The sequence below is a fragment of the Staurois parvus genome, unplaced genomic scaffold, assembly GCF_062004578.1.
Source record: "Staurois parvus isolate SC_StPar_1 unplaced genomic scaffold, SC_StPar_1.0 ptg000133l, whole genome shotgun sequence".
Taxonomy (NCBI): Eukaryota; Metazoa; Chordata; class Amphibia; order Anura; family Ranidae; genus Staurois; species Staurois parvus.
Window position 1 is genome coordinate 12,606,789 of NW_028317929.1, and position 14,171 is coordinate 12,620,959.

A 14,171-nucleotide genomic window follows, 5' to 3' on the forward strand; every position below is an offset into this window, starting at 1 on the left:
AGAGGCAGGACATAGTGGGAGAGATTTACTAAAACTGGAGGGTATAAAATATGGTGCAAGCTCTGCAATAAACCGATCAGCTTCCAATTTTTTTGTTGTTAAGGCCTCGTAAAAAGCATGGGAAAACCGCGCAATTGCACTTGCAGCAACACGAGTTTACATCAGTTTTTATGCACGTTTCAGTGAGTTTTAGGCCTGGTTCACACCTATGCATTTTTTGTGCATTTTGCAAAAACACACTACATGTAACATGGTTTCCTATGGGACACGTTACAGAATTCTGCACAAAAAAAATCTGCATGTGATACTAGTGTTGTGGTGTGATTGTTTTCTTTGTGCCCTGGCAGAATGCATGCAGGAAAACTCATGTCTCTGCACCATGGTGTGAACAAGACCTAAGAGCACCACTACTGACCTCAATACCCCATTTAACCAATTGGTGGACCAGCAAGTTACAGTCAAGATCGGGATACCCTGAGGTCCAGTAATCTTTCTAAATTGTAGAAATCAACGCAAAAATACCAGAACATTTTCAGGTGTGAAGAACCAGTGATCATTAATTCAGATGCAGAAGTGATCTAACATCCTTCTATTCTATTTACTGCTCTACACTGGAGTTTCTCAAATGACAAGACATCAATTTGCAATATATCTGATGAAACATCAAGGGTACACTAAAACTGTAAATCTTTATTCTATCATAGTAAAAATATAGCCGATGGTTGAATGTCGCACACATTTTATTACAGTCTGTGTTCCCATTGGAGCGATGCTGTTCACTTTCTTGCTTGTTGACCACACATGATGTGAGGGGAAATCTCAATTGCAGCACAGCGATATAAACCAAAAAACGGAGGTTCTAACCTTGCTATTTTCTGTATCAAACAAACACTTTTTGGCTACAGTTAAACTTTAACTGTATCAAAATCCAGACCACGCAGCCCATTAGTGAAATAATATATATATAAAGCCTGAGTTTTCACTCCAGCTACTGTACTTGCTGTTGCTTTGTAGAAAACACCATTTGATATTGTATGTATTTTTGTTACTGTTACCGTGCGTCTGGCACCTTGGACAGCCTTGTCAGATGATGTAAGAGCTGTGATATTCTGGCCGCTGTAACACTTCTCCAATCCTGCTGAGATTTTAAGGGCACGAACTAGCTCTAATACTCTTCTTATTTGTTTTGGCCTGAAAGTATGGCACGGGGCCAAGAATGGATTACTCAACTTTCTTTCTGCCCCTCTGGTGCATAAAATTATATTCTACCACATATGGCAGTTTACCAAGATAGGGATAGATGCAGATTTCTTACTGTATGTGCCTTTTTTATGTTTAAATTCCCTACTGTAAATGCATGAATGTATACAGGAAAACTGGCGTCGCTAAAGTAAAAAGAATAAAATTTGCAAATGTAAAGTGTCAATCAAATATGTAGGGTGCCCTCTCCTGCTGAGAATGCTAACTGTCATGCTGATCCAAGGGCTCCAATACTTTGACTCACTGATCCACAGGAAGAATAGAGAGAAGAATTTCTGACTTTTGTCCAACTTTCATTTGCTGCATGCTTCTTCTGGGTCTATAATTCAGAAGTACTGAAGCAAGACACAGCCCACCATCTAGCAATTTACATAGAAGGTAGTATAAGCAGTCCCCAATATTTAAAGAACTTCAGTCTAATTAATGGGATACTGCTTTAAAATAATGGGGGAGGTTTACTAAAAATTGTGCACTCAGAATCTGGTGCAGCTGTGCATGGCAGCCAAACAGTATCGAACTTCAATTTGTTCAATTAAGCTTTGGCAATAAATTCTGGAAACTGATGAACAATAAATTAACATATTTTCTTAAATAGGAGTGTAAAAGTATGCAACTTCACTACAAATATATTATAATAAAATAATAATTAAAAAAAATCACTGCACCCACACACACCTGTCGCCACTGCATTAACTTGCCCACTGTCAATGCACTAGCATCATTTTCTGCACCTGCCACCACTTGCACAGACACACACGTTGCACTTCTTACTGTTGCACACGTTTACATTCACTGTAACTACACCAATACATGTTTCTTCACTACCTCTCACTAGTTCTCTAATCACCACTGCACCAGCTTGCACTTCCATATTTATCCCATTTTGCAAATGTGACTGATAGCTCCCTGCTTGCCACAAAGCTATACTAAAAAAAAAAAAAAAAAAAGGACACAGCTGTAAATCAGGACTTCAGTCACACCTCAGACAAGTCCCAACACCACTTGGTTTGTAATGATAAATAATGGAGGTGAAAAGAAAGCCGAATAATCTACTACGTGTAACATTTTAAGGGTGACGTGCAATGCCTTAATACAAAACTGTGTAAACTAAATCAAAATTGCGCCATAGAACTTTTGTGAGTGAGTTAGCCTATACATATTTAAATTGTGCAGCTGCTATCCTATTGATCCAATAACAAAAAAATTTGATACATTTTAGACAGTGCTATCACAAAACGTGCATCAATATAACTTGCAATTAAAAGTGCATATGTGCAATGTAACATAAAAAGAAGATATATAGAATAAAGTGCAAAGTCTCTTATGAAAAGTGTCCAGTGCTGTAAACATGAAAATACACTCGCCAGCCACTTTATTAGGTACACCGTGCTAGTACTGAGTTGGACCCCCTTTTGCCTTCACAACTGCCCTAATTCTTCATGGGATACATTCAGCAAGGTGTTGGAAACATTCCTCAGAGATTTTGGTCCATATTGACATAATAGCATAATGCAGTAGCTGCAGATTTGTCGCCTAAACCGTTGATACAAGTCAGGATGGATCCATGCTTTCATGTTGTTTATGCCAGATTCTGACCCTACCATCCAAATGTTGCAGCCAAAATCGAGACTGATCAGACCAGGCAACGTTTTTACAATCTTCTATTGTCCAATTTTGGCAAGCCTGTGTGAACTGTAGCTTACGTTTTCTGTTCTTAGCTGACAGGAGTGGCACCTGGTGTGGTCTTCTGCAGCTGTAGCCCATCTGCTTCAAGGTTCAACGTGTTGTGCGTTCAAAGATGGTGTCCTGCATACCTTGGTTGTAATGAGTGGTTATTTGAGTTACTGTTGCCTTTTTTTCATCTCAAACCAGTCTGCCCATTCTCCTCCGATGTCAACAAGGCATTTTCATCCACACAACTGCCACTTACTGGATATTTTCTCTTTGAACGGGTGTACTTGATAAAGTGGCCGGTGAGTGTATATTCGTTCAGAAACAAAAATATATCAGTTTCTTCAATTAAGTGTTCCATGCATATAATGGAAGCAATCCTTATTCCTCTGATGTGAACATCCACTATTTTTCATACTTCAACCCCATGTGTGTACTTAACATAATTGGTGGTGGAGTACATGTACTGAAAATCTGCTGGTTCCAGATGAATCCGTCTACTTTACAGCTGTTGTCAGAGAGGAAGGCAGGATGGACCTCATAACTAGACTTTGGAAGCAGCTAGCATCATGGCACAAAGTACTACATGTAATTTGTCCCAAAAGGGACGTAACCGTGTAAAAAATTGTAATGACAGTTCTTCTTTAACTAAGTGGAAAAAATTGCAGAAGCATAGGCATTTATGATATTAATGAAGTCTCATGCGCACATGTGGGAGTTATGTAATTCCAGCCAAGCCAATAATATGGCTCAAGATCCTGAATCTGGAAAAAGGCTGGGTGAAGATTTTAAAGCTGGCAAGGTGAATTTAGTTCTGCTTAAATACAAAGCACGTTAACAGAAATGTGATACTGCACTCATGTGAATATGTACCTAAAAAAAATCTGTTGAGCTCAATAAAACATATTAGGCTCAATTCACAAGTCTTAAAAGGAAAATAAATAATCTATTTGTGCTATGTGACTGCAATTTGTAAATCTCCATGGTTTTGGTCCGGTGACACTGGGACTAGTGTGGCAGTGGTAAGGGACACTGTTGCTGGCTGCATTGACCATGTTGACATGTGCACTGGTATTGCTAGTGATCAGAACATTGTTGCTGGCTTACACTGGTCTACTGACACTGGGACTGGTGTTGTGGAGATCAGGAACACTTTTGCTGGCTGCACTAGTTTTGAGTCATTGGCACTGGTGTGGCGGTGATCAGGAACACTGTTGTTGGCTTACACTGATCTAGTGGGACTCGGGGGGTGGTGATCAGGAACAATTTTTAAAGGCTGCACTGGGCATTATCTTAAACACCCAGCAACCTGGCCATTTAAGTATGGATGGACAGTAAGTGGTTAAGGCCTGTTCTAAGCAGCAGCACCTTGACTCTACCATTGACTGCTGTTTGCATCTACCTGAGAAGTGACACTGCTATATGATCTGTACTTTGTTAGTAAGCTGTAACCCCTGGTCACACAAGGGGGCCAAAGTCCGTCACAGTCTGTTTGCAATATCAGAGGCACAACAAGAGAATACAAGCGCAATTACATCAGAATCGAACATTTTCATTAACTGACCTTGTCGGGGAAGAATCATTCGATGTTGAAGATGTTGGCATAGGGCTTGATGGGGCAGAAAACATTGGGCAAGTCAGTGGCGATGTTGGACTTGGATTTAATGAGCTGATCAAAGGAAAAAAAAAATCCATGTAAAAAAAAAATAAGCGCAACACATTAAAACTACACAAATATTTTTATATGTACAATTTTTCTGGCAAATTTAGAGCTTTTTGGAAAAAAATGCTATTTTTTTTTATTTACATGCTTAGCACAATACATTGCACCACTCTTTCATCCCCTTCACACCTTAGTCTGTTTAAACCAAATTTCAGCTGGAGTTAGATGTGCTGTTGACAGTTAAACCACAAAAAATGAATGTGCACCATTGTTAAGGCAATGCTCAAGTAGAAAATAACAGCTGGGTAGCTGAGAAAACCCATATTATGGAATGCACATTTCCAGCCTTTGATACTGAGCCAAAACTGGGTTTCTCCAGACATAAGCTGGTCTTATAATTAACTAGACCTTCATTACTCATTTGTGGTACAGTGCACAGTTTCGAGAAGGGAATTATATGTGGAGGATGCAGACAATAAAAGAAAAAAAAGAAAAAACTAACACTGGTAATATGACTGTTACAGCTGTAACTGCAAATTAAATAAAAGGAAATGTTTTGCTGCATGCACTTCTGTGGTGTCTGAAGACTGTTTCCCTGTTAGAGAGGGTTTTCCCTCACTGCCAGTGGCAATGTTGATATTTTATCATCAACCTAAAATTCAAAACTAAAGTTGGCTTGTAAAGCTTTGTTCCAAGCAAAAATGTGTGTATTTTTTTCTTTTTAGTTTTGAGTAGAGCGTGGAGGGCTAGAACCTCTCTCAGGTTCTTGGGTTCTACTTGCAGTCTAAAGGATTCTTCTTGCTTCCTCTTTCAGGAAAAAGTGTCCCCAGTTGAGAAAGTATTTTTCAAATAGGATAGAGACATACTGTACATTAAACATTGTTCTAAGTAAAACTGAAAAGGGTGGGAATCTCTGCTAGGTGTTTATTGCAATCTGTGTCTCCACTAGAATATTCCTTTCTCAGTTCCTGCACAGGTGATGGGTAAAGCTGGGTATACATATTCAGTTCTTTCTTAATCAGAGGGTTGACCTGAAAAAGAAAAAAACTGAAAGATCCCTGCATCAACACAACAAAGCGTGATGCGGGGATCTCTCCCGCTTTGCTACTGTATTCTGACAGGCGACTCTTCCCCCACCAGAATGCACTAGTCAGTACTTGCAGCCATTGGGTGAGAGCGCTGACTCTGGCCTCCCAGAAAGACTGTTGGACAGAAGCCCATCCACTAACTGGCTTCTGTTGAACAGACAGTGTTACACATGTAACAAAAGTCAGCCGGTTTTTGCTGAATCTCTTTTACAGCTGTTGTCAGAGAGGAAGGTTGGTTGGACCTCATAACTAGACTTTGGAAGTACCTAGCATCATGGCACAAATTACTACATGTACTTTGTCCCATGAGGGACATAACAATGTAAAAAATTGTAATAATAGTTCTTTAACTAAGCAGCTGACCAAATGCTGCTTTTCCAGCAATACTGTTGAACAGAAGCCGATCTAATGACCAGCTTTTGTTAAACAGACAATGCTACACATGTACCGAAAGTCTGCCAGTTACTACTCAACTAGCTGACTTTCGGGACATGTGCACCAGGCTTTACATTAGGAAAGAATGCAAGCAGAACCCCATTCTATGCAAAAAAAATCTAGCAAGAGTTGGGCTTTCATTTTTAAAAAAAATTAACAAAAATAGTTTCTAACATAGAAGACCAGATCATCCACACTAAACACCATATGAGCTTAGCCAAGCTTTGTTTAAAAGCATTAACCTTTGGACGTCTGCTACGTGCTGTTTAATGCAGTATTCTAAAACACGTACACCATTGATCCTATTGACTAAACAAGGTGAAAAAAGCAATAAAGCACAGTAAATCGGATCAGCTTTCATCAGTCAATCTGTTCTGAAGTTGCCAATAAAAAGGTCCATTATCATTCAAGCTGAAATAATTTAGAATAGTATTACCAGAAATTGTTTTTTCAAGGGTCACTTGCTTAGATACTGTTTGAGGTAAATGAAAATCTGGTTGTAAAAATGAAGATCTAAGTCATCTCTTTTGACTGCATAATTGTGAAGTTTATTTACCACACTACCAAATCACAAGCTATAAGTGTATGTGAAGGATTGAGTTGAGCTCAATGATTATTCTAATTTGTATATGGTCTGGCTCTCATCGCTTACTGCATATTATTGTTGTTTGCATTTTGCTAAAAAATTATATCTAAATCATATGTCAAATCACTCAGAACAACCCCTTTCAAATAAATAAATAAAAATATCAGTGGAAAGTTTGCCACAAAAACTACTGAAAAGCAGTGCCATTTTTTCAATAGTCTTAAGTCGAACCTTCATTAAGGAATAAAAAATGCTTTTAATATTGTTTTTTAGGTTCCTGTGCATTCCCCTGTAGATGCAAGCAATGCCAGTATCTTGAAGGTTAATGCTTAAAGGCTTATGAATGACGGCATCAATCTAAGTCCTTCCTATGTCCTCAGCTGCCCTCCATGAAAAGACAAGAGTTGCGTTATATGAACTGTTTGAGGATCAGATCACAAAGACCAAACGGATTTTAATGTATTGCACTTTCTGAAAACATTGAAAGGATATTGAAGAAAGCATCAATGCAAAACCATGATGGGACTGCTGCCAATGTGGAGAGAGGACCAATTACTCATGCTCTGTAGCTAAGCACAATTGGTCTATATCTGTCAAACATAACTGATCACTGAGTAATAGTAGCCCCAGTTGGGACATTGGATGCTAACAAATCTTAGTTTGCAACAGTTCCGTGTATATGAGATAAAGTGTCTGACATTCAATCTACACAAACCTGCTCATTAACTGTGCAAGTCCCTTACACAACATTTTCTAATCCTTTAGAAAATATATATTTTTTTTTATTATAAAGTTGTGAAGAAAGTGAAGGGATGCTAGAACCTTAGACTTCACCACTTGCTGTACTGCTGTGTTACAAATCTCACTGTGGTTTACGCTTAGGGGTCCCTTAGGGTTTCCTCCAAGATTCACACTGCTTTCATCTCAGATTCAAACATTTTTGTAACTGTACAGCTGCTGTACAGCAGGGGTCAGAGAGAGGGAGAGAGAAGCAGCATAAGAGTAGAGTTGGGTACGCTGCAGTGCAAGTGCAGATAGAAGACAGCAGATGAATGAGAGAGTGAGATGAGCTCATCAGTGTGCGGATTCTCCTTTCATTATTGGGTAGTAAGAAGATCTGTAAGTGAAATTGCAACTGCAGCAGTCATATCCCTTTCCCTACCTTATGTGTTAGTATTGCAATTTTCTACATGTTCTTCTACTTTTATCCCCTGCATGGGAATCTTTTGTTGTGTATACCTTTTTTAGTTTGTTTCCAAAAAATGTTGTAACAGAAAAAAGAAACAAGTCCATCCAGTTCAACCCACAGAAAAAAACAAACAAACAAACACACAAATAGAAAACCTCCATATACCCAATTCTATACCCACAGTTGATCCAGAGAAAGGTGAAAACCCCCCAATAAAGCATGATTCAATTTGCTCAAGCGGGGAAAAAACATTCCTACCTGATCCCCGGGAGACTTTTAGATTCCTTTAGTCTACACACCTATGGGTATACTTTTCTATCAGTGCCATTAAAAATACTGGAAATAAATAATTACAGACTGTATTACATTATACCAAGAGCACTTTTTACAATACTATGGGGGTTATTTACTAAAACTGGTGCACTCAGAATCTGGTCCAGCTGTGCATGATAGCCAATCAGCTTGTTCAGTTAAGCTTTGGCAATAAAACCTGGAAGCTGATTGGTTTCTCTGCAGAGTTGCACCAGATTTTGCACTCTCCAGCCTTAAAGTGGAACTTCACTCAAAATGGGAAATTTTACTTATTTACATACTCTTCCCTCCACTGCTACATTTAGTACTTTTTTTGGGGGGGAACAGGTACGTGGTTTTGACAGATACCCACTCCCAGTCAGTTGCACTGTGGTGATCTGAACTGGAAGTTTGGCTCCCCATCCTTCACCTACAGCCTTTTAGGACACTTCACAGATTCCAGAAGAGTGAGGGACCATTCACAATATGAATTGCCGGTTTCCCTTATTGAAGATGTTGACACCTGCACCCGAAGCTGACTGAGGAATTGGCTCAGGTGAGGACATCACTGGTTCCCTGGACAGGTAAGTATCCTTATACTAAAAGTCAGCAGCTACAGTATTTGTATTTAATTGGGGGAAGCCTGGAGCTCCACTTTAATAAATTACCCCAATCCTTTTCCATCAGACCTATGTTCTTTTTAATATAAATACAGCCACATTCAGTATAGTTAAACCAAGAGATAAATTGTAAATACAGCCTTCTACTGTATAGAGTATGGCATGATATATTTCTCATATAATAATCTATGTGGAGCATAAGCTGACATCCCAACAGTGATTTATGTAAACGGCTTAGCCGTGAAGCCAGCAATATAAATCATCTCTCGGCCCCGGTAATGCAATCCCCTTCAGAATTTAATGTATGAAAAACCTCATCAGCTTGCCATTTCCACCCCCAGAATTGCTGTGTCGTACAGTACTGTACCTCAAGTATGTAGTACTTGCTGGGCAAACCGATAACTTGTTGTTACAGAGATCTCATGCACAACGACCACATAAAAGACATGTTTGTCTCAGAAAGAATGTGAGCTTGGAGACACTTGAAAGGCCAAACTTGCTATTTTAGCAAAAATGTCTGGAAGTACTTAGTAATTTCTGTGTATTGCAAATGATTACGAAACAATACTAAGGGGGTTACCATAACATCAACATACTGGCAAACCAGAGTAGATATGCAGTTACCTGTAATAGCCACTATATTTATGACTTAAGTTTTAAAATACTCAACAATCTAATTCCAGAGGATAGGCAAGCTTAAGTTCATGCTATTGTGGGCTGTGCAGCCCATGTTTACTCAGGCATAGCAGCCCATTCATTTGAATGAGCTGCTGTGACCATGTTTCCTACAGGAAAAAGGTGCACCTTTTTAAAAATGCAGCTACAGGTTTCAAAAACAGTTATACTTCTGGCATGCCAGAAATACTAACTGTCACATTTTCTTGTGCTCTCAATCAAACTGTTAAACCATCAAACGGCTGGTGTCATAACTGATCACATGTGCAGTACCATGGCAGTTGCAGATCAACAGAGGCAAAGATGGCAGTTTCCTTTGTTTAAAGGATATGATTGTTTCTTTCCACTTTAAGCATCAGCAGTTGATTGTTATTGCCCTTTTCTCACTTAGAAATGGTCCAACTATCAAAGTGAAGCTCAGAATTATGGCCACACTCATTCCAAGGAAGTTCTGCTCATGTCAGCTGGTGGTCTCATGCACATGGATGCTTACCAGCTTCTGGATGCTGAAGCATAAAAATACAGGCCCTTGGGGAGTTACATGTGCTGCATACTAGTGGTGCACGGAAATGAAAACTCTGGTGCCGAAAACGAAAATTCAAAATCCACTTGGCTGAAAACCGAAACAGAAATGTGCAGTTTTTAAAAATGAGAATTATTGCTTTTGCTCTGACGTTCGTGGCGATACCTCACGTGTGTGGTTTGAACACCATTTACATATATGGGCATGGCCTACGTATGCGTTCACCACTGTGTGCGAGCACAGGGCACTTTAAAAATTAAAAAAAAAAAAATTATTTTGCGCTGTTCTATTAAAAAAAATTGTAATCACTTTTATTCTTATCACAAGAAATGCATGCATCCCTTGTGATGGAAATAATTAGTGACAGGTCCTCTTTATGGCGAGATATGGGGTCAATAAGACCCCATATCTCTCCTCTGCAATGTAAATAATTGGATTAAAAAAAAGCATTGATCTAGTGCTTTAAAAAAAAAAAAAAAATGGCCAGATTGGGAAGTAACATCACTCTGGTCCTCCAAGGGCATAGAGATGTGTGGCGGCCATCTTTCTTTCACTCATCTCTATGCCCAGCGCTGGGATCGATGGTTTCTCAGATATGTCTGAACTACCGAGCGGCTGCTGGTGGCGGCGAAGGGCGGGGTTTTTTCAGCACCTGTATCTGTGCTTTTTTTTTTTTTCATTTCGGCCGACAGCCGAAAGGGGTGTTTTCGGCCGAAACGTTTCGGCCACCAAAATTTTGGTGCATCCCTACTGCATACGGTCATCAATGCAAGCAAACAGATGTACTTGGGTAAGTGCCAATGTTTTCTGCATCAGCGTTTACCTGAGCATGCGCATAACAGCAATTCTCCGCAGATACGCCAGTTTCAGCATGCAGAAACCTAGCCATAACTGCTTTTTCTTCAAATGTCTTTCCTGAAATTATTTTCCTACAGTTCACCCAATGCCAGAATTTTTGTCAGGCTGGGATAACATGTTTTTGATGTACTTACAAGTAGTGGGCAACTTCATAATATCTTGTTCTTCATTTAGTTATGGTATGCATATTTGTCCCTGCATGTGTGTGTGGTATGCCTGAGCTGTTTTTTTTTTTACAACGTTGTCATCTTTTTTTAACGGTGTTGGGTGAAGGGGGAATCGTTTTTTGCCTGATTTCATTTTTCTAATAAAATTGTTACATTTGACTGGTTCAAGCCGCAGTTTTGTTTTTTTGGGACCTCATTTTTTTGTGAATCTGTTTTTACATATCGTACTTTTGGGATAACATGTGGGCTGCCTATAAGGTATAAATGTTCAATGCCGAATAAAATTTTAGGCAGATAAAAAGGCACAAACTAATGCAAATCTGTATTTTTTTATTACATTATTCAATGCATTATTTTTAAATGCAAGCTGTATCCTGAATTTAGCCTAGTATCAGCTTATTGCAATCCCCTATATAGCAGAGATCAGATTGGGAGATAAACAAGCATCCCAAGGAGCCAGTTAACTGTACTACAGTGCTCACGTGCTAATAAGGAACTTGCTGATAGACAATAGCAGACAAAAAGAGAGATGAGTTCATCAGCCTGTTACTTCTATTTTCATTGTCCAGCCAAAGGCCTGGGAGTCTTTCTAAATTGAAGCAAAGAAAAAGCAGGCCTTGTGCATTGCCATATTGAGCTGTACAGTGTTGGCAGAGCTGTGTTAATCTTTGGATGGACAGAAATTAAAATGTTTAGCCAAGTAAACAGCTCTCATACAGTGCCTTGAAAAACAGTTCATACCCCTTGGAATTTAACACATTTTGTCATGTTACAGCTAAAAACGTAAATGTATTTTATTGGGATTTTATGTGATAAACCAACACAAAGTGGCACAAAATTGTGAAGTGGAAGGAAAATAATAAATGGTTTTCAAAATTTTTTACAAATAAATATGTGAAAGTGTGGCGTGCATTTGTATTCAGCCCCCCGGAGTCAATACTTTGTAGAACCACCTTTCGCTGCAATTACAGCTGCAAGTCTTTTTGTGTATGTCTCTACCAGCTTTGCACATCTAGAGTGACATTTTTGTCCATCCTTCATTGCGAAATAGCTCAAGCTCTAATAGACTGAATGGAAATCATCTGTGAACAGCAATTTTCAAGTCTTGCCACAGATTTTCAATTGGATTTAAGTCTGGACTTTGACTGAGCCATTCTAACACATGAATATGCTTTGATCTAAACCATTCCATTGTAGTTCTGGCTGTATGTTTAGGGTTTTTCTCCTGCTGGAAGGTGAACTGCCGCCCCAGTCTCAAGTCTTTTGCAGACTCTAACAGGTTTTATTCTAAGATTGCTTTGTATTTGGCTCCATCCATCTTCCCATCAACCTCAACCAGCTTCCCTGTCCCTGCTGAAGGAAAGCTTCCCCACAAAATGATGCTGCCACCACCATGTTTCCCGGTGGGGACGGTGTGTTCAGGGTGATGTGCAATGTTAGTTTTCCGCCACACATAGCTTTTTGCTTTTATGCCAAACAGTTCAATTTTGGTCTCATCTGACCAGAGCACCTTCTTCCATATTTTTGCTGTGTCCCCCACATGGCTTCTGGCAAACTGCAAATGGGACTTCTTATAGCTTTCTTTCAACAATGGCGCTCTTCCATAAAGGTCAGATTTGTGGAGTGCACGACTAATAGTTGTCCTGTGGACAGATTCTCCCACCTGAGCTGTGGATCTCTGCAGCTCATCCAGAGTTACCATGGGCCTCTTGGCTGCTTGTCTGATTAATGCTCTTCTTGCCTGGCCTGTCCGTTTAGGTGGACAGTCATTTCTTGGTAGGTTTGCAGCTGTATCCTACTCTTTCCATTTGATGGATTGAACAGTGCTCCATTAGATAACCTAATCCTTCTTTAACTTTCTCCACAATTTTATCCCTGACCTGTCTGGTGTATTAGTCCTTGGCCTTCATGACACTGTTTGTTCACTAATGTTCTGTAACAAACCTCTGAGGACTTCACAGAACAGCTGTATTTATACTGAGATTACATTACACACAGGTAGATTATATTTACTAATTAGGCGACTTCTGAAGGCATTTGGTTCCACTAGATTTTAAAATCCCAATAGAATACATTTACATTTTGGTTATAACATGACAAAATGTGAAAAAATTTTAAGGGGTATGAATACTTTTTCAAGGCACTGTATGTATTTCATCTTTGTATTCAGCGCTTTTCTTTTGAGTTCAGCTCATTTGATGACTGATGAACAACATTTCTACAAACCTATGTTCATCCTATTTTCTAATTCCTGACTGTTTACGTTTGCATATGTTTACAATTTATCAGTTCTGACTATCCCTTTACTTCCCCTTTTCTTTTAATATTGATATTAGAAGGGTTACCATGAGCAACAATATAGCCATTTTCTTTTCATTTTCATAAGGCCAGCTGTCTTTACCAGAACTCAGTAAGCTAAGAAATTCAAAGTGCATAAGTCCTTGTTCTGTGTTTTTTTTTAATAATTTTTTTTAAGCATTTTGCATTTAGTTTTATAACATTTCAGTTTTCTTCTAAACAAATCCAGAGATATTACCTGAATTCATAGAGAGAATTTAACAAACAATGAAATATTTTTCTACTATACAGTCACAACTTCCTCTATCACACGAAAATAGCAGCAGCGGATGTGGCCAAATTGCATAATGACTAAAAATCACACTATACAGCGTATCATTGCAAAAAACAAAAAAAAACATTGTCCTGCTATTTTCTCTGATAAGGTGAAAAAGCCTCTTCTGCTCACCTTCATAACTCCTTCATAAACCTGGCAAAACACCATGATATGGTTGTACAATCTACTTTAGATCTACCAACAACCATGACAATGCCTGCCTAACTAGATACAAACTGCATGGATTTTTAGATTTCATATTACATTATTTTGGTAAATCTAAAGGAGATTGTACAGATACTGTACAATCAGATAGTATAGTTAATGGCCAGTTTAAGGTTAGAGCTTGGCAAACCTGACACTGCAACTAAACTCCACCAATCCAACTCTTTGTCCAGTAGCAGCACATTTATCATCATCCTTAAAGGTGCCATGCTCAATGTTTTTCTAGAGCGCCCTGGATGCCTTAAGTCTGAGGTGTTCTATTATACAATTATGGAGCGTAGCCTCCATGGTTTCCCCCTGGCCAAT

The 14,171-nt window shown here is 39.0% G+C and overlaps 1 protein-coding gene across 3 annotated transcripts in view; it reads right to left on the reverse strand.

Moving 5' to 3' along the window:
• ARHGAP26 (Rho GTPase activating protein 26) overlaps positions 1 to 14,171 on the reverse strand; it is a 643,079-nt gene that overhangs the window by 31,380 nt on the left and 597,528 nt on the right. For all 3 annotated transcript variants that reach the window (XM_089673029.1, XM_089673028.1, XM_089673027.1), the window contains one exon: positions 4,496 to 4,600. In XM_089673029.1, coding sequence (XP_089529155.1) covers positions 4,496 to 4,600 — 105 coding nt within the window. The remainder of the gene's footprint in view (positions 1 to 4,495; positions 4,601 to 14,171) is intronic.